Source organism: Bos javanicus, chromosome 2 (assembly GCF_032452875.1).
Source record: "Bos javanicus breed banteng chromosome 2, ARS-OSU_banteng_1.0, whole genome shotgun sequence".
In the NCBI taxonomy this organism is placed as follows: domain Eukaryota; kingdom Metazoa; phylum Chordata; class Mammalia; order Artiodactyla; family Bovidae; genus Bos; species Bos javanicus.
In genome coordinates this window covers 132,707,536-132,733,105 of record NC_083869.1, presented here as the reverse complement: position 1 = coordinate 132,733,105, position 25,570 = coordinate 132,707,536, and the positions used below count along the sequence as shown (strand labels likewise).

General features: G+C 50.3%; 2 protein-coding genes across 2 annotated transcripts; both read right to left on the bottom strand.

The window, feature by feature from the left end:
• Positions 1–8,648: 8,648 nt before the first annotated feature.
• On the bottom strand, positions 8,649–16,506 carry LOC133234335 (phospholipase A2, membrane associated). The gene is made up of 5 exons (XM_061394728.1): positions 16,383–16,506; positions 14,192–14,241; positions 13,862–14,006; positions 13,503–13,609; positions 8,649–10,869 (listed from the first exon to the last, which is right to left on the bottom strand). The coding sequence occupies exons 2-5, from the start codon at positions 14,229–14,231 to the stop codon at positions 10,727–10,729; spliced, it is 435 nt and encodes a 144-aa protein (XP_061250712.1). The 5' UTR covers positions 14,232–14,241; positions 16,383–16,506; the 3' UTR covers positions 8,649–10,726.
• A 4,880-nt stretch (positions 16,507–21,386) lies between these two features.
• Positions 21,387–25,232, bottom strand: LOC133234328 (phospholipase A2, membrane associated-like). Its single transcript, XM_061394718.1, has 4 exons — positions 25,183–25,232; positions 24,852–24,996; positions 24,493–24,599; positions 21,387–21,860 (listed from the first exon to the last, which is right to left on the bottom strand). Exons 1-4 carry the CDS (start codon positions 25,220–25,222, stop codon positions 21,718–21,720), a joined length of 435 nt encoding a protein of 144 aa, XP_061250702.1. The 5' UTR covers positions 25,223–25,232; the 3' UTR covers positions 21,387–21,717.
• Positions 25,233–25,570: the final 338 nt, after the last annotated feature.

Sequence of the window (25,570 nt, the reverse complement as noted above, 5' to 3'; positions counted from 1 at the left end):
GTCTTCTTGCCTCTAAATCCAAGGAGTCTGCTCAGCCCTTATCCCGGAGGACCCCTCTGTTAACCTGGCTGCTGTTAATCCTCTCTGCCTGGCCAACTCCTTGACCTTCTTGGCTCGTCTCCTCTCTCTCTGACTGTCTTCTCTCTTCTTTCTGGGCCTTTAAGCATCAAATGGTGGGGGGTTCATCCAGCTCTCTTGTCTCTGCAGCCGCCTCATGAATCTGTGTCCATACTCTCCCTTAAGCTGCCAGTTCCTTCATCCCGCTGCCTGCTGCCCATCTCCCTGGGTGTTCTGGAAGCTTCCAAACTCAACCTGCTCCCTACGGAACTCCTCCTGCTCTCTCCTACCAGGCCCTTCTCAGTTCTACAACGGACACAGTCATACGGCCAACCAGCAGTCCCATCCACCACCAAGCTCTACTGATTCTATCTCAAAGATATCTCGATAGTACTTTCCACCTGTTGCATCCTGACCACCTTTGCTATAGGTCAAGCTCTTCCTGTCTCTTTTCTGCAGCACGACAATGCCACCCTCCGCTCTGTCTCCATCCACCCTCAGCCAGAGCAAGTCCTCTGAAATGCAGGTCTGGTCACGCCACTCCTCTCCCCAAGAGCTCGCTGATTCTTTAGGACAAAATGTAAATGGAACACGATGCCTTTCTTTCTCACCGGCATCATCACTCACCGCTCTGTCTCACCCTCACATGTCCCTCCCGCAGCACAGAACTGCTCCAGCACCCCCTGGCCTCCTGGACCCTGCTGTGTCGTCTTGGTGGGATGCTTCAACCCTCCTTCCCCTTGACTCCTCTCCGCCTTGAGGCTGCAGCTTGGAGGTCACCATCCTGAGGAGCCTTCCTTGACCCTCATTCTGAGGAGCCTTCCTTGACCCTCAGGCTGTGTTCAGAACCCCGCCCTTTTCCTCACTGTGCATCAGACTCCACTGAGTTGTATTTTCCTTTTCCTTACTTCCCACTCAACTGTGAGCCCCTTGAGGCAGAGACCCTGTCCCTTTGTATCTAGCTCTGGTGCCTGGCACAGCGAACACAGGAAAAAGAGCAGAGGAGGCTGGGTGCAGTTGTAGAACTCGTTCTTACCACAGGTGATTTGGCCATGGCAATAACTATATTTCAGGAACTTGGTGCCATACCCACGATTCTGCAGTTTTCTGTACCACCAGTCATGCGTCCAACAGCACCTGTGACAAGACTGAGCTATTGAGGCTGCCTCCCTATGCTCCAGGGAGCCCAGTGCCCCCTGGTCTCTGCCCCCGTTGGGAGAGACCCAGGGACATGGGAATAGTTGAGAGCAGTTTCCTCCAGGTTGGCTGGTTTTTCAGCTGGAATTCCCTGGAGTTCTTTGACGATGGCATGAGCCTTTAGCTCCCACCCCAGCTGGGGCCACAGGTGGGCAGAGGGCTGGTCTCACCATCTGGGGTGGCCTCACCGATCCGTTGCATCCTTGGGGGATCCTCTGCCACCCACTCCTCAGTAGCAGCCGTAGGCACCGTAGCTGAACAGGGCTCCGTTTCCTGTTGTATGCTTGATCATTTCCCCAAATCCACCTATCTCTGTGGACCGACAGGAGAATTGGAAGGAGAAGGCCTGGGATGGGGCCTGGGGCAGCGCGCACTCCTCTGCCTCTCTCTGCCAATCCCTCTCTCCTCCCCACAGAGAGGGGGCCGGATGCAGTGGGAAGAGAGCCTTGGGATTGAAAGTGCCCCCCTCCCTGGGCTGTCCCCCTTCTGGTAGTAGGGTCAACTCTTACCAAAGGCCATGATCACTGCCAGCAGCAGGAGGGTCTTCATGCTGAGGGTTCTGTGGGGGAGAAATACAGATAGAACGGCCTAGACTCCTCTTCCAGGGGAATACTAACTTCTGCCCAGAATACTACTGTCCTGCTCACATTCAACAGTTCAGATGAAGAGAGTATTTAAAGAACTCGCAGACTCGCTTCTCAGCCCAGGCAGGTCCAGCGTGACTGCCTTCATCAGGCATAGAGTACACGTGGAGAGGGCGCTTCCCAGCTTTGGTAAACATTTCACTGCTCAAGACCACCCCTCGCCCCATGAAACACTGAGACCTTCATGATTCTCATTTGAATAAGTGTTCCTGGGAGGTTGTGACCAGGTCATCAGAAGAAACTTTGAGATCTCTGAGGTCTAAGCTGTGTGTCCCCCATTAGATAAATCTTACTTACCCTCCACACTGGAGTCAAGGCTTGGGAATTCCACTCATGGAGTCAGATCCGTAGTGTTTTTCTCCAGAAATAAAGCATCTCCCTTTCGTTGAACCCTTACACAGGTACATACACAAACACACACCTACTCATGCACACACACACACACACACACAGTCTTGAGCTCATCTACTAGTGTAGACATTCTTTTACATAATTTATTCACGTACGCTCACAACACACTTGTGCACACCACACCTTCTCGTCTCACCAGATCAAGCACGTGCAGTCTTGCACTCACGTGTACACACATGGACACCACAGCCACTCTGGAAGGCGACCAGTCATCAGGGACTGGGTGTTCATTTCCGGCTCTTTACTTATCAGAGGATCCTGAGTTGACGGCTCCAAGTGACTGCCCTGTTTATTCCTAACTCCAGTTAAATAGCTGATCCTTCGGGGAGCTTGGGATTAGTGGGTTAGTGGACGGGTGAGGATACCACCAGTTCCTGGACTCAGACTTTGAAATGCCACTGCCCCTAGACAATCCTCTTTTTCCTCTCTCATCAGCAGTACAGAACTGAGGGTTTTTCCATCCTTATGTGGCATTAGCTGATGACAAAACTGAAGATTATTTTGTCATCTTTCCTGTGGTTCTCTCTCTGAGTGAATAAATTCCCATAACTGGGTCTGGGTGTGACCCTCCTGAACCCACTTCCAGGAAAGGGCAAGGGCCATCTGCTGCTGACCAAGGATTTTTCCTTTCTGCTGCTAAGTAAGCCAGTTGGGAATAAGAAGCAGGGCAGTTAGTGTTATTCATTCATTCCATAAACCAGTCATTCAAGAAGTACATACTAAGCCTCCACAAAGTGCCAGGACCCCTGTGAACCTCTCAGGAGGTGATGAGAACTTGTCCCGCCCCCAGGGGCCTCAGCAGGGAAAGAACTGCAGTGGGGTAAGTGGTCCCTTTCCTAGGACTTGGACCAGCACTTCCACCTTCTTGCTCCTCTTTCTTCTCCTCTCCTCCTCCTGCCCAAACTGGAAAAAGCCAGAGAGTGTTTTGGAATTTCCCCTTCAAGTATTGCCACCCCCTCGTCTCCAGTCCTTACCCATTTGGAGATGGAGCGGATAGACACTCCTGGGATCTATTGCTCTTTCTTCTTCAGCCTCAGACAGACAGTGATTCTGTTTCCAAAACAGATGCCTTTTTCAAGCCCTTCACCACTGCTAAGAATTTAGCTGCGATGGCTTTCAGTTAACACTTCCCAACACCCATCCCTCAAAAAGCAGATAGCAGAGCCTGTGATGCCCATCCCCTTTCTGGCTGGTTCCCCACCTTCTCCAGCCCCCGCTCCAGGTTAGGCCCTGGAGACTGAACCTGGTCAGGAAAGTGTGGGCATCAGTGCTGAGGGCCATGCCAGGCTGCAGTGAGGTAAATGTGTGTGCGATGCCCCAGGCTCTCTCTGCCCCTCATGTTGGAACCAGAAGCTGGAGGCAGCTTGGATCCCTCTGTCACAGCATGCGGGACACCCATCAGAGAAAGGCCCGCAGACCCTCAGTGATCTTTGCCTGGGCGAGAAATACAAGTTTCTTGTGTTAAACAGCTGATCTTTGAGATCAGTGATGAGGAAAAGTGTTGCATAGCAGTCTTAACCCCTTAATAAGCAATGTTGTGGCTGGGCCAGACCATACGGTTATTACTACTGCAAGATACCCTTCAGCCATGATCATCAGAAAACTGAGAGTATAAAGTTTTATTACTTACAGGACCTGGAAGTTACATGGCCCACCTGGGACCCCACAGGGAGGTCAGGGGTAGAGAAAGCTGGAGATCTCAGGTCTGCGGTTCTGCTTTTATGGAGGTTGAAGGTTGGGGCCTAGGGTTTTGTGTGCTCACTCTTTCCTGGTGAATTTAAAACAAGTGAGCGGCACTGTAGAGTGCTGGAAGAGGAAAAACAAGTGGCCCAAAAGATTAACCAAAATCTCCAATACAAAGGAGCCTTAGAGGGGAAGCAATATGGCCCTTTATGTAGTCATGTTGCTGGCAAGGTGTTTATTCTAGATAGCTGTCTTTGAAGTGGGTGCCTGGCAATCAGAAGATATCAGGCACTAATCAAAGGCTGTCAGGCCCCAGGCAAAGGTCATCAGGCACTTAATTTATAAAAGACTAAACAAATCCCGAAACAACTGTCAGGATGTTACGGAACTGAGGTCCGGCTGCTTGCCACTTAAAAGGCCATGAAGAGGAGAGGTTGGTGGAGAGTTTGCTTTCTGTTGGATGCTGATGACTGGGTAGGGATAGGGTGCAGAGGGCGGATGCCTGTCCAACAGACAATCAGGTATACGCTTTTACAGGCAGAGGGAGAAGGCTACATGCAGAAACTGCACAGTCAGCTCTCAGAGTCATCTTGAAATTAGCCATTGGTGGTCTTACCAGCATCAACTGGATTGTTTTATGTACAGTTTATCTTTTGTAGTCAAAGAGATAGTTTTTCCAGTAATCATGTGTGGGTGTGAGAGTTGTACCATGGAGAAAGCTTGAGTGCCAAAGAATTGAGGCTTTTGAAATGTGGTGCTGGAGAAGACTCTTGAGAGTCCCTTAGACTGCAGGGAGATCAAACCAGTCAATCTTAAAGGAAATAAACACTGAAGATTCATTGAAAGGACTGATGTAGAGGTTGAAGCTCCGATACTTGGGTCATCTGGTGCCAAAAGCTGTTCAGTTCAGTTCAGTAGCTCAGTCATGTCCAACTCTTTGTGACCCCCTGGACTGCAGCACGCCAGGCTTCCCTGTCCATCACCAACTCTCATAACTTACTCAAACTCAAGTCCATTGCGTTGGTGATGCCATCCAACCATCTCATCCTCTGTCACCCCCTTCTTTCCTGCCTTCAATCTTTCCCAGCATCAGGGTCTTTTCAAATGAGTCAGTTCTCCACATCAGATGGCCAAAGTATTGGAGTTTCAGCTTCAGCATCAGTCCTTCCAATGAATATTCAGGACTGATCTTTAGGATGGACTGGTTGGATCTCCTTGCAGTCCAAGGGACTCTCAAGAGTCTTCTCCAACACCACGGTTCAAAAGCATCAGTTCTTCAGCGCTCAGCTCTCTTTATGGTCCAACTCTCACATCCATACATGACCACTGGAAAAACTATAGTTTTGACTAGATGCACCTTTTTTGACAAAGTAATGTCTCTTCTTTTTAATATGCTATCTAGGTTGGTCACAACTTTTCTTCCAAGGAGCAAGCCTTTTTTAATTTCATGGCTGCAGTCACCATCTGCAGTGATTTTGGAGCCCCCAAAATAAAGTCTGTCACTGTTTCCATTGTTTTCCCATCTATTTGCCACTAAGTTATGGGACCAGATGTCATGATCTTTGTTTTCTGAATCGTGACTTTTAAGCCAATGTTTTCACTCTCCTCTTTCACTTTCATCAAGAGGCTCTTTAGTTCTTCTTCACCTTCTGCCATAGGGGTGGTGTCATCTGAATATCTGAGGTTATTGATATTTCTCCTGGCAATCTTGATTCCAGTGTGTGCTTCTTCCAGCCCAGCGTTTCTCGTGATGTACTCTGCATATAAGTTAAAGAAGCAGGATGACAATATACAGCCTTGATGTACTCCTTTCCCAATTTGGAACCAGCCTTTTGTTCAATGTCCAGTTCTAACTGTTGCTTCTTGGCCTGCATACAGATTTCTCAGGAGGCAGGTCAGATGGTCTGGTATTCCCATCTCTTGAAGAATTTTCCACAGTTGATTGTGATCCACACAGTCAAAGGCTTTGGCATAGTCAATAAAGCAGAAATAGATGTTTTTATGGAACTCTCTTGCTTTTTCCATGATCCAGCAGATGTTGGCAATTTGATCTCTGGTTCCTCTGCCTTTTCTAAAACCAGCTTGAATATCTGGATGTTCATGGTTCACATACTATTTAAGCCTGGCTTGGAGAATTTTGAGTATTACTTTGCTAGCATGTGAGATGAGTGCAATTGTGTGGTAGTTTGAGCATTCTTTGGCATTGCCTTTCTTTAGGATTGGAATGAAAACTGACCTTTTCCAGTCCTGTGGCCACTGCTGAGTTTTCCAAATTTGCTGGCATCTTGAGTGCAGCACTTTCACAGCATCATCTTTTAGGGTTTGAAATAGCTCAAGAATTCCATCACCTCCACCAGCTTTGTTCATAGTGATGCTTCCTAAGGTCCACTTGACTTCACATTCCAGGATGTCTGGCTCTAGGTGAGTGATCACACCAGTGATTACCTGGGTCGTGAATATCTTTTTTGTATAGATTTTCTGTGTATTCTTGCCATCTTCAGTGCTGAATATTCATTGGAAGGACTGATGTTGAAGCTGAAGCTCCAATACTTTGGCCACCTGATGTGAAGAACTGACTCATTGGAAAGACCCTGATGCTGGGAAAGATTGAGGGCAGGAGGAGAAGGGGACTACAGAGGATGAGATGATTGGATGGCATCACTGACTCAGTGGACATGAGTTTGAGTAAACTCCGGGAGTTGGTGATGGACAGGGAGGCCTGGCGTCCTGTAGTCCATGTGGTTGGAAAGAGTCGGACACGACTAAGCGACTGCACTGAACCTATCTGTACTGACTCATAACCATTTCAGGCAACATTCATCTTGAAGATACTAGACCTTGAAGAGCTGACCTTGAAGAGCTAGACCAGTGTGAAGTATTGACCACCAAATTTGTCCCCACCAAATTCCTACATTGAATCCTGACCTTCGTTAAGACCTCAGGATGTCTTTGGGAACACAGTCTTTATGGAGGTGATGAGTTAGGATAAGGCTATTAGGGTGGGCCTAATGCAGGATGACTGGTGTCTTTAGAAGAAGCAGAAGTTTCGACAAAGACACACATCTTCACAGGGAGAATTCCACATGAAAGTGAAGGCTGAGATTGAGGTGGGGATGCTTCTATACACCAAGGAAGCCTAAAGATGGCCAGGATCCCCAGATACTGGGGAGAGGGAGGAACAGAGCCTCCCCCACAGACCTCAGAAAGAAATCAACCTCACTGGCACCTTGATCTTAGAGTTCAGGTCTCCAAAATGAGAGCCCAGAAATTTCTATTGCCTAAGCTACTCAGGTACTTGTGGTACCTGTTACAAATTCCTAGGAAATAAAAAAACCTCCAGGGATCTCTGTGGGTCCTTGCCATCTGGGGTTTGAAGACAAAGAATGCCCCCTTCAGTCTCAGTAAACAGAGGATGGCATGGCCATCAGGCCAGCAGCCGCCCCTGACAGTGTCCCAGAGGGGGTTTGGGTTGGAGGGAAACAGGATACCGGCCCCAGGTAGGTCAGGTGTCTATCACAGGAATGATCGCATCAAGCCCAGATTCTTGCCTCTTTTAATACACAGAAAAGTGACAAATTCGTTAACTTGAGATATCTGGTTTTCCTCTAGTTGGCAGGTATCTTTTGATGTTAACTACCTGGGCTTTTTTGGGTTGTTGTATGTTTGCCTTTTTTGCAAAAATTCCTATATATCCTGATTCCTCCCTATCCCTGAGAACAGTCTTCAGACCTACCTGAGAGACTGTATCCAGGCTGAAGTCCTCAGTAAAGCCCCCAATAAAGCATAATTCTGAATGTTTAGGTTATGCACTTTTTTTCCCCATCTATATTTTTGCTCTTATGGCCATTGGTTTTAGGCCTAAATGAAGTTCAGAGGTGATGGGCTAGACCTTCGCCTTTTACTAAGCACTTCAACTTGGGAATACTGTTGTCTCTATGGCAGGCAAACTGCCCCACCCCCGTGTATCCTGGGGGCCCCTGGTATCATGTCCAGGTCCCCGCATTCAAGGACTCTGGTGATGTCACAGACTGCCTCTCCTTTTTCATCTTTCAGGATTTTCCCTATGAATTCAAAATTCATTGTCTGGTTTCTTGTTCAGCCTCCTTCATCCAAGGGCTAATTTTAGCACTTGGAGTACATTAGTGAAAAACAAAAACACTCTCACGGGGCTTACATTTTGGTGGAGAGAGACAGACAATGAAACAAAAGGCACAATAGGTGAGCGATACACAGCTGACCCTTGAGAGACACCGGGGTTAGCAGCACCGACCCTCTACACAGTCGCAGATGTGCACCCAGCTTGGTAGTCTGCTCTCGGTGTCATCCATTCCCCATATATGTCAGTTCAACTAACCTTGGATTATGTGTTACTGGAGCGCCTATTTATTGAAAAAAAATCCTAGTATAAATGGAATCCAAATCCTGGTTCTTCAAGAGTCAACTATGATTTTGAGAATGAGCTTATGGTTGCCAGGGGATAGATGAGGGGCAGGGATAGTTAGGGCGTTTGGGGTGGACAGGTACACACCGCTATATTTAAAGTGGGTAATCAACAGGGACCTCCTCTGTAGCACATGAAACTCAGCTCACTGTTATGTGGCAGGCTGGATGTGGGGGGGAGTTTTGGGGGAGAATGGATACATGTATATGTAGGGCTGCTCACCTGAAACTCTCACAACATTATTTATTAATCAGTTATACACCAATAGAAAATACAAAGTTAAAAAGAGAGTCAACGGTGGAATATTAGGTGGTGATGAAGCAAGAGGGAACAAGGCAGCAATGATGGGTGGGGGTGGCGGGAGTGTCACGGGGAAGAAGGCTGCTGCTTTGCACAGGATGGACTTGCTCACGCGGGACAGTCACTGCTCAGAAAAGTTTTCTGAAGCTGTTGATAATTAGACGTGTCAGCCTATTGTCAGTGGTTGCTTCCAATATCAGGATCATGGTTGAACTTTTTCTATACTCTCTGTTTCCTACTTTTTCTTTACTCTGCTTTTTAAAGAAACTAATTTGAAAATACATTTACAAAAGGAAGTGTCAGTCACTCAATCATGTCCAACGCTTTGCAACCCATGAACTCCAGCCCGTCAGGCTCCTCTATCCATGGAATTCTCTAGGTAAGAATACTGGAGTGGGTAGCCTTTCCCTCCTCCAGGGTATCTTCCCAATCCAGGGATCAAACCCAGGTCTCTTGCACTGAAGGCAGATTCTTTACTATCTGAGGGAGCAGGGAAGCCCCAAAGTGAAAGTGTTAGTTGCTCAGTCGTGTTTGACTCTTTGCGACCCCACGGACTGTAGCCCATCAGGCTCCTCTGTCCATGGGATTCTCCAGGCAAGAATACTGGAGTGGGTAGTCATTTCCTTCTCCAGGGGATCTTCCCAACCCAGGGATTGAACTCGGTTCTTCTGCATTTCAGAAAGATTCTTTACAGTCTGAGGCACCAGGGAAGCCTACGAAAAGAAAGTTATGTAGTAAATGAATAAACAGAAACCTCAATCAAATACTGTCAGGGGCCCAAAAGGGGGCATTATCGCATCCTGTAAGGATAGAAGACCCCCAGTGGGAAGAAGGGAAGGCTCCTCATCCTTCCTGGTAAGGACTCAGCCCATGAAAAGCCATGGACTCTTTGTTCCCTAGAGTGCTTCCCCACTGTACACAGCCAGCAGCTCTGATGACGATTAATAAAGACTTCTGGTCCAGGTGGGAATATCCGAGAGGTACCCTAGATTAGAAAAGTGGAAGTAGCCGTGAAGGCAGGACCAGCTGCCGAATCTGTGGGTCCCTGTGCAGAATAAAATGCAAGATTCCACGTCATCAACAATTTGCAACGGCTGGATAGAGCCGTAGACTAGGTGCAGGGTCCACTGGGACTCTGCCTGGGTCACAAGCCCAGGAAGCCAGCCCTGGGCGAGGGGACAAATGCCCTGAGAGTCCCACACTGCTGGCCAGCGTTACACTGGCCCACCTCTGGGCGGCAACATAGAAGAACATATCTCACAGGAGGCTTGGACTATAGACCCCAGACACCAGGAACCACACTTCGGTTTTTGCCCAACAGGCCAGCAGGAGCTGCCCTCACCCAGTGTAGGAAAGGAGGAAGGCTGGGTTTTGCTTGTGATAATGACAGAGGCAGGCATGTCAGGCCCAGTGCTTATCCGTTATCCCTTTTACTTCTCCAGCAAGCCTGTGCACTGGGTACCGAAGTGACCGCTACTTAGACGAGGTTGCTAAGGCTCAGGGAAGTGGCGGTGGTGGGGCTCTGACTCGGGCAGTCTGACACTGAAGCTTGTGTTTTCAAGTCCTTCCACTTGTACTACCATACGAGTACTAGTGTGTTCTCACACTAGAAGGGCCTGGGGTAGTGTGTGAATGCCTACGCCCAGGTGTGCATGAGCACATATACACACACACACACATGGGCACATAGTTTGCCAAGTGAACTGCTTTATTCAGAAGAGCCAGCCAGGGGTGTAGCTGTGCAGTTAAACATGACTTTGGACTTGAAGAAGAGTGGAAAATGAGGGGAAATCCTGCCGTCCAAAGAAGCAGAGGAAAAGGGCCGGTAGACACACCCAGACGTTAAGCTTCTCATTCTGGATAGAAGCTTTCTGTCTGGGGAGAGAAGGACTCCTGGCTGGACTCTAGGGTGGGAGAGGGGCATTCCTTCATGTGCCAGGGAAGTAGGGAAGGAAAGAGCATCTGGCGGTAAGGCTCCCAGGACGAGGGGCCCTCAGCACGCGGGGGCAGCCCCTCGGCACCGAAACTTGTTGTAGAAGCGGAGCTTCTTATTGTAGGTCTTCAGGTTTGCTGCGAAGCAATTGGCAGCGATCTTATCACACTGACACACTTGACTCTTGCAGTCATCCGCATCCTCTGAAATCACAATAAATAAATGGAATGATGTTCATTAGTAGTCCATGGATCTTTATGGGAATTCTTGGGGGAAAGACAGCTCCTGTTCTCCCAGGGTTTCTAGTCTGGAACAAGCAGTGATGTCCAGGTATTTCTGACTGATGGGGAGACAGAACTCCTGCCCTCAGGAAGCCCACACCCCATCTCGTGGGGACACCAGAAGTCATGCACTGGGATGCTGTGAAGAGCCTTGCTGTTAGACACTGTCTCTTTCTTCTCCCCAGCAGATGTGTTCAGGTGCATAGCCCCTGGCCCCTGGGGTCTGGGAATGGGTCTTGATGGGTGTAAGCCAGTCATGGTCATCCCTGTTTCCTCTGTAGTGATGAGTGTCCGGGGAGCATGTGCTCTTGCCCTGACCAATGAGCCACAAGGGAAAGTCTGCTGGACACTTCCAGGAAGGATGAATTTCCTCTCTCAAAAAGAAAGATGTGCAAAAGGAAAGCCATGACTCTTGGAGCCCTAGACTGTGCCTTGGAATCACACTGCCAAAGTGGCAGAGCAGAAGGTTGGGAAAGGACTGGATCCCTGGCAACACAGCTGAGAAGCTGCCCTCGCCCTGGCACTGCCCTCTCCCAGACTCTGTTACAGGCGAGTCAGACTTGCTCACTCTCTGAGCCTCTGTTAGGTGGGCATCTTGTTGCTTGACACCCAGAGCCTGCTAAAGCCACAGAGCCCTGTGGAAGGTCATGATGGGAAGACATGATTTCTGATCTTAGAGACCTCAGGCTGTTGAGGAATAGTCCGTGGGTTTTCAAAATCTCACTCATGGGTCAGTAGGTCTGGGGCACTAGGCAATTCCTTCCAGCCACCACCCATCTCTCTCCTCCCCTCCACAGCCAAACTTGCTCCAGAACTTTGTCTACACTCATGACCTCTCTTCACTTCCCACCCACCTTCCAACCCGCTCTAATCTGGCTTTGCCCTCACAGATCCATGGAAACAACTCCCACTGAGGTCCTCAGTGGTCGTTCTGCCTCTAAGCCCAAGGAGCCTGGTCAGCCCTCATCCTAGAGGACCCCTCTGTTAAACCCGCTGCTGTTAATCCTCTCTTCCTGGCCCACTCCTCGGCCTTCTTGTCTCCCCCTTCCTTCTCTGACTGTCCCTCCTCTGTCTCCTTTCTCGACCTTTAAACACCAAATGAGTGGGTACCTCCAACTCTCCTCTCTCTGCGGCCGCCTCCTGCATCTGTGTCCAGACCGTCCCTTGAGCTGTGAGTTTTTTCACAAGCAGCCTGCTGCCCATCTCCCTGGATGTTCTGGAAGCTTCCAAACTCAACATGCTCCCCGTGGAACTGCTCCTGCCCTCTCCTACCAGGCCCTCCTCAGTTATACCACCAATGCAGTACTACAGCCAACCAACAACTCCCAGGAACCCTGCCCAATCAACCACCAAGCTCCACTGATTCTATCTCAAAGCTATTTTGACAGGACTTTCCACCTCTTCCATCCTGACCGCCATAGCTATAGGTCAAGTTCTCCCGTCTCTTTTCTGCACGATGGCAATGGCCTTTTCCTGGCTCCCCCTTCTATGTATCTCTTTCCACACTTGGCAAGAGCCTCTGAAATGCAATTCTGGGTTTTAACTCATTTCCTTAAGGACTGTCGAAAGTTATGACCAATCTAGACAGCATATTGAAAAGGAGAGACATTACTTTGTCAACAAAGGTCCATCTAGTCAAAGCTATGGTTTTTCCAGTGGTCATGTATGGATGTGAGTATTGGACCATAAAGAAAGCTGAGCACCAAAGAATTGATGCTTTTGAATTGTGGTGTTGGAGAAGACTCTTGAGAGTCCCTTGGACTGCAAGGAGATCCAACCAGTCCATCGTAAAGGCAATCAGTCCTGAATATTCATTGGAAGAACTGATGTTGAAGCTGAAACTCCAATACTTTGGCCACCTGATATGAAACACTGACTCATTTGAAAAGACCCTGATGCTGGGAAAGATTGAGGGCAGGAGGAGAAGGGGACAACAGAGGATGAGATGGTTGAATGGCATCACCGACTCAATGGACATGGGTTTGGGTGGACTCTGGGAGTTGGTGATGGACACGGAGGCCTGGTGTGCTGCAGTTCATGGGGTCACAAAGAGTTGGACATGACTGAATGATTGAACTGACTGAATTGAACTGCTTTAGGACAAAAATCTAGTACAACATGGCCTTGGGAACTTGACCTAGCCCCTTCCCGTCTCTCCAGCATCATCGCTCTTCACTCTGTCTCATCCTCACGTTTCCCTTCTGCCGCCCAGAAAGGCTGCAGTTCCTTCTGGCCCGTTGCACTCTGCTGTGTCCTCTTGTTGGGATGCTTGCAGCTCTCCTTTCCCCTGACTCCTCTCAGCCTTGAAGACTCACTTTAGGATTCCCCATCTTCAGGGAGCTTCCTTGAACCACAGGCTGCATTCAGAGCCCCGCCAGCTTTCTTACTTCCTGGCGGAGTCTACCGTGTTGTGTGTTGGCTTTCTTTACTTCCCAGTCCACTGTGAGATTCTTGAGGCACAGACACTGTCCCTGTGTATCTACCTTTGGGCTCAGCACAGTGCCCAGAGGAGAAAATGAGCCAAGGAGGCTGAGAGTTGTCAGCCTGTTTCTTACCACAGACGATTTGGTCCTCTTGATAAGTAACGTTGTATTTCAGGAACTTGGTGCGACACCCGCGACTCTCCAGGTTTTTGTAGCAACAGTCATGTGCCCTGCAACACCTGTGACAAGAGTATGTTCTTGGAGCTGCCTCCCCAGGCTCCAGGGAGCCCAGTGTCCTGTGGTCTCAGGCCTGTGCTCTGGGCAGAGACACCCAGACGTTGGTACAGTCTAGAGCAGAATGTCCAACGGTCTGGCTGCTTTTTCAGCCGGGACTTCCTGGGGTTGTGTGCAAATGGGATAACAGGAGCTTTCCAGCTCCTGGCCCCCTGTGGGGCCACAAGTGGGCAGAGGGAGGGCTGGGGTGGCCTCACCAATCTGTTGCATCCTTGGGGGTTCCTCTGCCACTCATTCCACAGTAGCAGCCATAGAAGCTATAACGGGTCGCAGGTTCCTTTCCAGTCATGAGCTTGATCATTTTCCGGAAATTCAGCAAATCTCCATGGACCTGCAGCAGGCCTGGAAGGACAGCAGCTGGTGATGGGGCCTGGGACCCTATGAGCTCCTCCCTCTGCCTCTCCCTGCCACCCCTTGGCTCCACTTCTGAGAGAGGGCCAGATGCGGTGGGAAGGGAAGCTGGGGGAGGAGGGTGCCTCCCTCCGGGTCTGGGCCCCTTGTGGCCAGAGGTCAGGTTCAAGTCTTACCGATGGCCATGATCACTGCCAGCAGCAGGAGGGTCTTCATGCTGAGGGTTCTGTGGGGAGAGATACAGACAGACCAGCCTAGATCCTCTAACAGGCGGTCCAGCCTCTGCCCCAGCCCCTGCTGTCCTGTTCACATTCAACGATCTTGATGAAGAGAGTCTTTAAAGGAGATCGCAGACACGCTCTTCCATTCCAGGCGGGTCCAGCATGACTGCCTTCATCGGGCATGCAGGACGCGTGCAGGGGGCACCTCCCAGCTTTGTTACACGACTCGCTGGGCGAGACCACCTCTCCCCTGTGGTACGCTGCTGAGACCTCCGTGCTCCTCACCCTCCTGAGAGTTCCGGGGAGGCTGTGACCAGGCCATCGCACCAAACTGGGAGACCCAGAGGTCGTAGGCTGTGTGTCCCCCAGTGTACACAGCTTACTCACCCCCACACTGGAGTCAAGGCTTGGGAATTCTGCTCATGGGGTCCGATCCGCAGTGTTTTTCTCCAGAACTAAAGCAGCACCATCTCTTTCACCCTTACACTTGTACACAGAACGCACACCTGCTCGTGCACACATGCGTGTGTATGCACACACACTCTGTGCTCATCTACTGGTGCGGACTTCATTTCACACAATATAATCACGTTCCCGCACAACACACCTGTGCACAGAACCCCTCCTATCATACCAAACCAGGCACGTGCCGGCTTGTGCTCATGCGTGCCTGCGTGTGCACACACACACATGTGCACACACACAGGACACAGCCACTCGTCAAGGCGGGCAATCATCAGGGCCTGAGTATTGGTTTCTGGCTATGGACTTCTCAGAGGATCTCAGGTTGCCTTCTCACAGTGACTGCCTTGTCTATTCTGAACTCTAGTTAAACAGCTGAGCCCTCGAGGAGTTTGGGGTTTGGTGGGATAGGGGATGGGGTGGGGATACCGCCAGTTACTGGACTAAGAGTTTGGCATGCCTCAGCCCCTGGGCAATCCTCTTTTTTCTTCTTATCGACTGGCAGGACAGAGCTGAGGATAGAAAAAAGCTATGTGCCATTAGCCGATGCCAAAATTTTAAAATACTTTGTCATCTTTCCAATGGGTTTCACTTCTAAGTGAATAAATTCCCATAATAGAGTCTGGGTGTGACCATCCTGAACCCACTTCCAGAAGAGGGCAATGGCCATCTGCTGTTGAACAAGTTTTTTTTTTTTTTAATATGCTATTTGGGAATAAAAAAAACAGGGCATTTACTGGTATTCGTTCATTCCATAAACCTGCCATTCACAGGAAGTACATTCTAAGCCTCAGCGATGTCTCAGGAATCATGGAAACCTCTCAGGAGGTGGGGAGAACTTGTCTAGCAGAAAGAGGACCATAGGGGGCAGATGGTCCCTTTTTTAGATTCAAGGCAGCGTTTCTAGCTTCTCTTCTTGCTCCTCTTTCTTCTCCTCTCCTCCCCATCCCCATCTGGAAGAAGCCAGAGACTGTCCTGGCATTTCCCCCGCACCCCGAAACTGCTGCCACCTCATGCCCAGGGCTTGCCTGTTTGGAGACTGGGCTGACTGCTCTCTCTTCCTCAGCCTCAGGGAGACAGTGATTCTAGTTTTCATTTCGAAAACAGATGCCATTTTCCTGCCCTCTAACACTGCTAAGAATTTGGCCCCCATAACCTTCAGTTAACACGCCAATACACATCCCCCAATGCCAGTGTGCCAAAGCTCTGGTGCCCATCCCAGTTCAGCCTGCTCCCCTGACATTCTCTGGGTCCCCGTCCAGGTTAGACCCAGGAGACTGAATCTGGCCAGAACACATGTGGGCATCAATGCTGATGCCCACTGCCAGGCTGCAATGAGGTGGAAACCATATGCGTCGCCTCAGTCTTTCTCCTCCTCCTGGCGGAACCAGAGACGGAGGCAGCTGGGATCCCTCAGTCACGGGAGGACACCTGTTGGAGAGAGTTCTGCACACCCTCAGTGGTCTTTGCCTGGGCGAGAAATACGAGTTGGTTGTGTTAAGCCGCTGATCGTTGAGATCAGTTGCTCACTGATCTCTCAAGCACAGCACAACTGTTGCGTGGCAATCTTAACCCCTCAAAACCAGTGTGGTGGCTGGACCAGACAGTAGGGTGGTTACTACTGCAAGAGGCCCTTCAGCAATAATCAGCAGAAAATTTTGAAAGAAAAAGGTCTGTTACTTACAGGACGTGGAGGTTACACGGCGTACCTGGGACCCTACAGCAGGTCAGGGGCAGACAGAAAGCTGGAGACCTCGGGTCTGGGGTTCCGCTTTTATTGGGGCTGAAGGCGGGGCCGGGGGTTTTGTGTGCTCACCCTTTATTGGTGAGTCTAAACCACATAAGTGTCAGTGTAAAGCATGGGAAGAGGAACAGCAGGTGGCCCCAAAGAACTGAATTACCCAAAATCTCCAATACAAAGGCGCCTTAGTGAGGGGAGGCATATGGCCCTGGCAAGGGCGCTATAGGCATGTGGCTGGCAAGGTGTTTATTCTAGATACCATCACTGAAGTGGACGCCGGGCAATCAGAGGACATCAGGCGCTTATCAAACCTTGTCAGGCACTAATTGAGGGTTATCAGGAATTTACTTTACAAAAACCCAAACAAACCCCCCAAACGACTGTTAGGATGTTACGGAACCCAGGTCCCGGCTGCTCACCACTCAGAAGCCGACAAAGAAGCCAGTTGGGAGAAAGGAAAGCTTGCTTTATTTTGGTGCTGACATCCTGGTGGTGGGTGGTGCAGAGGGCCTGTCCAAACGCCCGCTCTCCCCACTGGACAGTCAGGTGGCACAGAGGGTGGGTGCCTGTCCAAGCGCCTGCCCTCCCCACTGGACCGTCAGGTGGCACAGAGGGTGGGTGCCTGTCCAAACGCCCACTCTCCCCACCGGACAGTCAGGGGGCAGGACATCCTTAGACAGGGGAACCCAGTGCTGGTGGTCTAGTCACTGAGTCGTGTCTGACTCTTGTGACCCCAACGACTGTAGCCTGCCCTGCTCCTCTGTCCAAAGGGATTTCCCAGGCAAGAATACTGAAGCGGGTTGCCACTTCTTTCTCCAGAGGGTCTTCCCGACCCAGAGACTGAACCTGGGTCTGCTGCATTGCAGGCTCGTTTCTTTACGGAGTGAGCCACCAGTGAAGCCCAAAAAGCAGAGGGAAGGGGCTACATGCAGAACCAGTACAGTCAGCTCTGACGCTCATCTTGAAACTGGTCATCAGAGAGCTAACCAGTGTCATCTCGATTCTTTTAGGTGCAAGAAATCTTTAGTTCCAGGCTTGGTTGGTTTCCATTTCCGTGAGGACAATTCTCAGAATTGTGGCAGCTGATATCACAGCTAGAGTCTGGTCGTCATGTAGCTAACTTCTTCCACCTGGTGGGGACTTCAGTACCTGTACATTAGCGCACAGGAGATGACTCAGAATCTCATCTACAGCCTTGAGGAGGAACTGAAAGTCCTTGGCATGCTTACTGACTACATTATTATTATTTGGTCTCCTTTGACTGCTCTCCTTTGTTTCCTCATGTGCTCACTTCTCTGATTAAACTTCTTCTCTGGCTCAGATTTTTCCACAGACATAAGGCAGGCAGAGGATATAGTGGGGCAAAGACCAGAAGGTCCCGTTTGGGTTCAAGCCTTTACACTACAGTAACCTAGCTATACAGACTCACAGCCGACCCAGGCAGCATTCATCTTGAAGTTACAGTTTCCTTGAAGAGCTAGACCTGTATTATGGGTTGACTCGTGTTCCCACCACATTCCTACATTGAAGTCCTGACCTCCAGTAAGACCTCAGGATGTGACTGTATTTGGAAAGACGGTCTTTGTGGAGGTGATGAGTTAGGATAAGGTTAGGGAATGGCAACCCACTCCAGTATTCTTGCTTGGAGAATCCCATGGAAAGAGGAGCCTGGTGGGCTACAGTCCATGGGATCACAAAGAGTCTAACACTATTAGGGTGGGCCTAATGCAGATGACTTAGAAGAAGGGGAAGTTTGGACACAGACACACATCTTCACTGGGAGAATTCCGCATGAAGGTGAAGGCTGAGAGGAGGTGGGGATGCTTCTACACACCAAGCAATCCTGAAGATGGCCAGGTCACCACCAGAGCCTGGGGAGAGGAAGGAACAGACCCTCCACCATAGACCTCAGAAGGAGCCAACCTCACTGGCTCCTTGATCTTAGACTTCTGGGCTCCAGAACTGAGAGAGCAGATATTTCTATTGTTTAAGCTACTCAGTTGGAGGTGTGTGTGCTGTCACTTCAGTCATGTCCGACTCTTTGGGAGCCCATGGACTGTAGCCCACCAGTCTCCTCTGTCCCTGGGATTCTCCAGGCAAGAATACTGGAGCGGGTTGCCATTCCCTCCTCCAGAGGATCTTCCTGAGCTGGGAACTGATCCCAGGTCTCTTATGTCTCCCGCACTGGCACGCGGGTTCTTTACCACTGGCACCAGTTTGTGGCACCTGGAGCACTACCCTAGCAAAAAATAAAACCTCTGGGCATCTCTGTAGGTCTGTGAAATCTGGGATGTTGGACAAAGAATGCCCCCTGCCATCTCAGTTAAATAGGGAGTGTGCCCATCAAGGCAGCAGCCGCCCCTGACAGTGCTTCCTGGGGGGACTCAGGAGGGAGCAGGATTCTGGCCCCCATAGCAAGGTGCACATCACAGGGGCGACATCCTGAAACCCAGACTCTCGCCTCTTCCCATATACAGAAAAGCACTAAATTCGTTACCTTGAGATGTCTGGTATTTCTTTAGTTGGGAGGACCTTTTGAAGATTGACTACCAAGTTTTCTTTGCTGTTGTTTATTTATTTATTTTTGAAAAACCTCCTATATATCCCGGTCCTCCCTTACCCCTGAGGACAGTCCTCAGAGCTACTGAGAGACTGTATCTGGGCGGAAGTCCTCAGTAAAGCTCCAAACAAAGCATAATTCTCAACGTTTAGTTTCTACATTTTTCCCCCATCAACAGGTGTTTGCTCTCATGGCCATTTGTTTCAGGCCTAAATGAAGTTCAGAGGTGATGGGCCAGACCTTGGCCTTTTGATAAGCGCCTCAGCTTCACAACACTGTTGCTTCTATGGCAGGCAGACTGCCCCACCCCGTACATCCTGGGGGCCCCTGGTATCATGTCCAGGTCCCCGCACTCAAGGACTCTGGTGATGTCACACATGCCTCTCCTTTTCCCCATCTTTTCAGGGTTTTCTCCTGAGAATTCAAAGTCCATGGTTTAGCATCTTGTTCAGCCACCTTCATCCAAGAGCTAATTTAAACATTGGGAGCACAGTAGTCAAAAAACAAAAATACTCTCATGAGGCTTACTTTTTAGTGTCGAGAGGCAGACAATGAAACAAAAGCCGTAATGGGTGAATGAGATACAGCTGATCCTTGAAGGACACCGGGCTTAGGGTCACCGAGCTTCTGCACAGTCAGAGATCTGTGCATAGCTTCGCAGTGGGCTCTTGTGCCCATGACTCCCCATATGTATGGATTCAACAAAGCACGGATTCTGCGTTACTGTAGAGCCTGTTCATTGAAAAAATCCTAGTATACATAGACCTGCACAATTCAAATCCTGTCGTTCAAGAGTCACCTGTGACTTCGAGAATGTGGTCATGGTTGCTGTGAGGAAGGATGGGGGAAGGGATAGTTGGGAGTCTGAGATGGACACGTACACACTGCTGTATTTAAGACGGATAACCAACGAGGACCAGCTGTATAACACACGGAACTCAGCTTAAAGATATGAGGCTGGACGGGAAGGGAGCTGGGGGAGAACGGGTGCGTGTGTATGTATGGCTGAGACCTTGCACTGCTCACCTGAAACTGTCACAATATTGTTTGTTAATCGGCTATACCACATAGGAAATAAAAGATGAAAAAAAATAGAGTCAACTGTGGAATATTAGGTGAAGCAAGAGGGCAAGGAGCAGCAGGGATGCAGAGGTGTGGCGTTGGCGTCACGGGGAAGACGGCTGCTACTTTACAGAGGACGGATGTGCTCACGTGTGACAGTCACCACTCAGAAAAGGGTCCTTCAGCTTATAATAATCCGAAGAGTCAAGAGTCAGCGGATGTTTCCAATATCAGGATTATGGCTGAACTTTTTCTGTGTTCTGTTTCCTAATCTTCCCTTTGTGAGGAAAAAAATATTCATTACTGTTCTTTAAAAAAAAAACACACACAGACACACAACACACCTTCCTATTGGGGAATACATTTACAAGAAAGTTATGTAAGAAAGGAATGAACAGAAGCCTCATTGAAATACAGTCAGGCGACCAGAAGGGAGAGCACTCACATCCTGTAAGGACAGAAGAGCCCAAGAAAGAAGGAAAGACAGACTCTCAGAAAAGACTCAGCCAATGAAAAGACACAGGCTCAGTTTCCTAGAGCCCTTCCCCACTGTACACAGCCAGCGGCTCTGATGACAATTATTAAAGAATTCTGGTCCACGTGGGAATATCTCAGAGGAAGCTAGAAGAAAAAAAGCAGAAGTAGCATCCAGGTGAAGGTAGGGCCAGCTACCTACTTTGTGGGTCCCAGTGCAGAATTAAATGCAGGATTCCATGTCATGAACAACATTGCTATGGCTGGACAGAGCCGTGGACCAAGTGCAGGGCCCACTGGGGCTGCCTGGGTCACAAGCCAGGAAGCCAGCCCTGGGCGAGGGGACAAATGCCCTGAGAGTCCCACTGGTGGCCAGTGTTACACTCGCCCACCTCTGGGCGGCAACATAGAAGAACGTATCTCACAGGAGGCTTGGACTATAGACCCCAGACACCAGGAACCACACTTCGGTTTTTGCCCAACAGGCCAGCAGGAGCTGCCCTCACCCAGTGTAGGAGAGGAGGAAGGCTGGGTTTTGCTTGTGATAATGACAGAGGCAGGCATGTCAGGCCCAGTGCTTATCCGTTATCCCTTTTACTTCTCCAGCAAGCCTGTGCACTGGGTACCGAGGTGACCGCTACTTAGACGAGGTTGCTAAGGCTCAGGGAAGTGGCGGTGGTGGGGCTCTGACTTGGGCAGTCTGACACTGAAGCTTGTGTTTTCAAGTCCTTCCACTTGTACTACCATAGGAGTACTAGTGTGTTCTCACACTAGAAGGGCCTGGGGTAGTGTGTGAATGACTACGCCCAGGTGTGCATGAGCACATATACACACACACACACATGGGCACATAGTTTGCCAAGTGAACTGCTTTATTCAGAAGAGCCAGCCAGGGGTGTAGCTGTGCAGTTAAACATGACTTTGGACTTGAAGAAGAGTGGAAAATGAGGGGAAATCCTGCCATCCAAAGAAGCAGAGGAAAGGGGCCGGTAGACACACCCAGACATTGAGCTTCTCATTCTGGATAGAAGCTTTCTGTCTGGGGAGAGAAGGACTCCTGGCTGGACTCTAGGGTGGGAGAGGGGTGTTCCTTCATGTGCCAGGGAACATGGCTAGGGTAGGGAGTCAGGCACTAGGGAAGGAAAGAGCGTCTGGCGGTAAGGCTCCCAGGACGAGGGGCCCTCAGCACGCGGGGGCAGCCCCTCGGCACCGAAACTTGTTGTAGAAGCGGAGCTTCTTATTGTAGGTCTTCAGGTTTGCTGCGAAGCAATTGGCAGCGATCTTATCACATTGACACACTTGACTCTTGCAGTCATCCGCATCCTCTGAAATCACAATAAATAAATGGAATGATGTTCATTAGTAGTCCATGGATCTTTATGGGAATTCTTGGGGGAAAGACAGCTCCTGTTCTCCCAGGGTTTCTAGTCTGGAACAAGCAGTGATGTCCAGGTATTTCTGACTGATGGGGAGACAGAACTCCTGCCCTCAGGAAGCCCACACCCCATCTCGTGGGGACACCAGAAGTCATGCACTGGGATGCTGTGAAGAGCCTTGCTGTTAGACACTGTCTCTTTCTTCTCCCCAGCAGATGTGTTCAGGTGCATAGCCCCTGGCCCCTGGGGTCTGGGAATGGGTCTTGATGGGTGTAAGCCAGTCATGGTCATCCCTGTTTCCTCTGTAGTGATGAGTGTCCGGGGAGCATGTGCTCTTGCCCTGACCAATGAGCCACAAGGGAAAGTCTGCTGGACACTTCCAGGAAGGATGAATTTCCTCTCTCAAAAAGAAAGATGTGCAAAAGGAAAGCCATGACTCTTGGAGCCCTAGACTGTGCCTTGGAATCACACTGCCAAAGTGGCAGAGCAGAAGGTTGGGAAAGGACTGGATCCCTGGCAACACAGCTGAGAAGCTGCCCCCGCCCTGGCACTGCCCTCTCCCAGACTCTGTTACTGGAGAGTCAGACTTGCTCACTCTCTGAGCCTCTGTTAGGTGGGCATCTTGTTGCTTGACACCCAGAGCCTGCTAAAGCCACAGAGCCCTGTGGAAGGTCATGATGGGAAGACATGATTTCTGATCTTAGAGACCTCAGGCTGTTGAGGAATAGTCCGTGGGTTTTCAAAATCTCACTCATGGGTCAGTAGGTCTGGGGCACTAGGCAATTCCTTCCAGCCACCACCCATCTCTCTCCTCCCCTCCACAGCCAAACTTGCTCCAGAACTTTGTCTACACTCATGACCTCTCTTCACTTCCCACCCACCTTCCAACCCGCTCTAATCTGGCTTTGCCCTCACAGATCCATGGAAACAACTCCCACTGAGGTCCTCAGTGGTCGTTCTGCCTCTAAACCCAAGAAGCCCGGTCAGCCCTCATCCTAGAGGACCCCTCTGTTAAACCGGCTGCTGTTAATCCTCTCCTCCTGGCCCACTCCTCGGCCTTCTTGTCTCCCCCTTCCTTCTCTGACTGTCCCTCCTCTGTCTCCTTTCTCGGCCTTTAAACACCAAATGAGTGGGTACCTCCAACTCTCCTCTCTGCGGCCGCCTCCTGCATCTGTGTCCAGACCGTCCCTTGAGCTGCGAGTTTTTCACAAGCAGCCTGCTGCCCATCTCCCTGGATGTTCTGGAAGCTTCCAAACTCAACATGCTCCCCGTGGAACTGCTCCTGCCCTCTCCTACCAGGCCCTCCTCAGTTATACCACCAATGCAGTACTACAGCCAACCAACAACTCCCAGGAACCCTGCCCAATCAACCACCAAGCTCCACTGATTCTATCTCAAAGCTATTTTGACAGGACTTTCCACCTCTTCCATCCTGACCACCATTGCTATAGGTCAAGTTCTCCCGTTTCTTTTCTGCACGATGGCAATGGCCTTTTCCTGGCTCCCCCTTCTATGTATCTCTTTCCACACTTGGCAAGAGCCTCTGAAATGCAATTTTGGGTTTTAACTCATTTCCTTAAGGATTGTCGAAAGCTATGACCAACCTAGACAGCATATTGAAAAGGAGAGACCTTACTTTGTCAACAAAGGTCTGTCTAGTCAAAGCTATGGTTTTTCCAGTGGTCATGTATGGATGTGAGTATTGGACCATAAAGAAAGCTGAGCACCAAAGAATTGATGCTTTTGAATTGTGGTGTTGGAGAAGGCTCTTGAGAGTCCCTTGGACTGCAAGGAGATCCAACCAGTCCATCCTAAAGGCGATCAGACCTTGAATATTCATTGGAAGGACTGATGTTGAAGCTGAAACTCCAATACTTTGACCACCTGATATGAAACACTGACTCATTTGAAAAGACCCTGATGCTGGGAAAGATTGAGGGCAGGAGGAGAAGGGGACAACAGAGGATGAGATGGTTGAATGGCATCACCGACTCAATGGACATGGGTTTGGGTGGACTCTGGGAGTTGGTGATGGACACGGAGGCCTGGCGTGCTGCAGTTCATGGGGTCACAAAGAGTTGGACATGACTGAATGATTGAACTGACTGAATTGAACTGCTTTAGGACAAAAATCTAAGTACAACGTGGCCTTGGGAACTTGACCTAGCCCCTTCCCGTCTCTCCAGCATCATCGCTCTTCACTCTGTCTCATCCTCATGTTTCCCTTCTGCCGCCCAGAAAGGCTGAAGTTCCTTCTGGCCCGTTGGACTCTGCTGTGTCCTCTTGTTGGGATGCTCACAGCTCTCCTTTCCCCTGACTCCTCTCAGCCCTGAAGACTCAGTTTAGGATTCCCCATCTTCAGGGAGCTTCCTTGAACCACAGGCTGCATTCAGAGCCCCGCCAGCTTTCTTACTTCCTGGCGGAGTCTACCGTGTTGTGTGTTGGCTTTCTTTACTTCCCAGTCCACTGTGGGATTCTTGAGGCAGGGACACTGTCCCTGTGTATCTACCTTTGGGCTCAGCACAGTGCCCAGAGGAGAAAATGAGCCAAGGAGGCTGAGAGTTGTCAGCCTGTTTCTTACCACAGACGATTTGGTCCTCTTGATAAGTAACGTTGTATTTCAGGAACTTGGTGCGACACCCGCGACTCTCCAGGTTTTTGTAGCAACAGTCATGTGCCCTGCAACACCTGTGACAAGAGTATGTTCTTGGAGCTGCCTCCCCAGGCTCCAGGGAGCCCAGTGTCCTGTGGTCTCAGGCCTGTGTTCTGGGCAGAGACTCCCGAACATTGGTACAGCCTAGAGCAGAATGTCCAACGGTCTGGCTGCTTTTTCAGCCGGGACTTCCTGGGGTTGTGTGCAAATGGGATAACAGGAGCTTTCCAGCTCCTGGCCCCCTGTGGGGCCACAAGTGGGCAGAGGGAGGGCTGGGGTGGCCTCACCAGTCTGTTGCATCCTTGGGGGTTCCTCTGCCACGCGTTCCACAGTAGCAGCCATAGCGTCTATAACTGGTCACAGATTCCTTTCCTGTCGTGAACTTGATCATTTTCCGGAAATTCAGCAAACCTCCATGGACCTGCAGCAGGCCTGGAAGGACAGCAGCTGGTGATGGGGCCTGGGACCCTACGAGCTCCTCCCTCTGCCTCTCCCTGCCACCCCTTGCTCCCACTTCTGAGAGAGGGCCAGATGCGGTGGGAAGGGAAGCTGGGGGAGGAGGGTGCCTCCCTCCCTGGGCTGTGCCTCTTGTGGCCAGAGGTCAGGTTTAAGTCTTACCGATGGCCATGATCACTGCCAGCAGCAGGAGGGTCTTCATGCTGAGGGTTCTGTGGGGAGAAATGCAGACAGACCAGCCTAGATCCTCTAACAGGTGGTCCAGCCTCTGCCCCGGCCCCTGCTGGCCTGTTCACATTCAACGATCTTGAAAGGAGATCGCAGACACGCTCTTCCATCCCAGGCGGGTCCAGCGTGACTGCCTTCATCGGGCATGCAGGATGCGTGCAGGGGTGCCTCCCAGCTTTGTTACATGACTCGCTGGGTGAAACCACCTCTCCCTCGTGGTACGCTGCTGAGACCTCCATGCTCCTCACCCTCCTGAGAGTTCCTGGGAGGCTGTGACCAGGCCATCCCACCAAACTGGGAGATCCAGAGGTCGTAGGCTGTG

Coding starts and splice junctions, on each gene's coding strand:
- LOC133234328 (XM_061394718.1), bottom strand. CDS start 25,222: ATGAAGACCCTCCTGCTGCTGGCAGTGATCATGGCCATCG. Junction 24,997..25,182: donor GGCAGTGATCATGGCCATCG/GTAAGACTTAAA, acceptor CTGTCCTTCCAG/GCCTGCTGCAGGTCCATGGA. Junction 21,861..24,492: donor AGAGGACCAAATCGTCTGTG/GTAAGAAACAGG, acceptor TTGTGATTTCAG/AGGATGCGGATGACTGCAAG.
- LOC133234335 (XM_061394728.1), bottom strand. CDS start 14,231: ATGAAGACCCTCCTGCTGCTGGCAGTGATCATGGCCATCG. Junction 13,610..13,861: donor CCCAAGGATGCAACAGATTG/GTGAGGCCACCC, acceptor CTCTTGTCACAG/GTGTTGCAGGGCACATGACT. Junction 10,870..13,502: donor AGAGGACCAAATCGTCTGTG/GTAAGAAACAGG, acceptor TTGTGATTTCAG/AGGATGCGGATGACTGCAAG.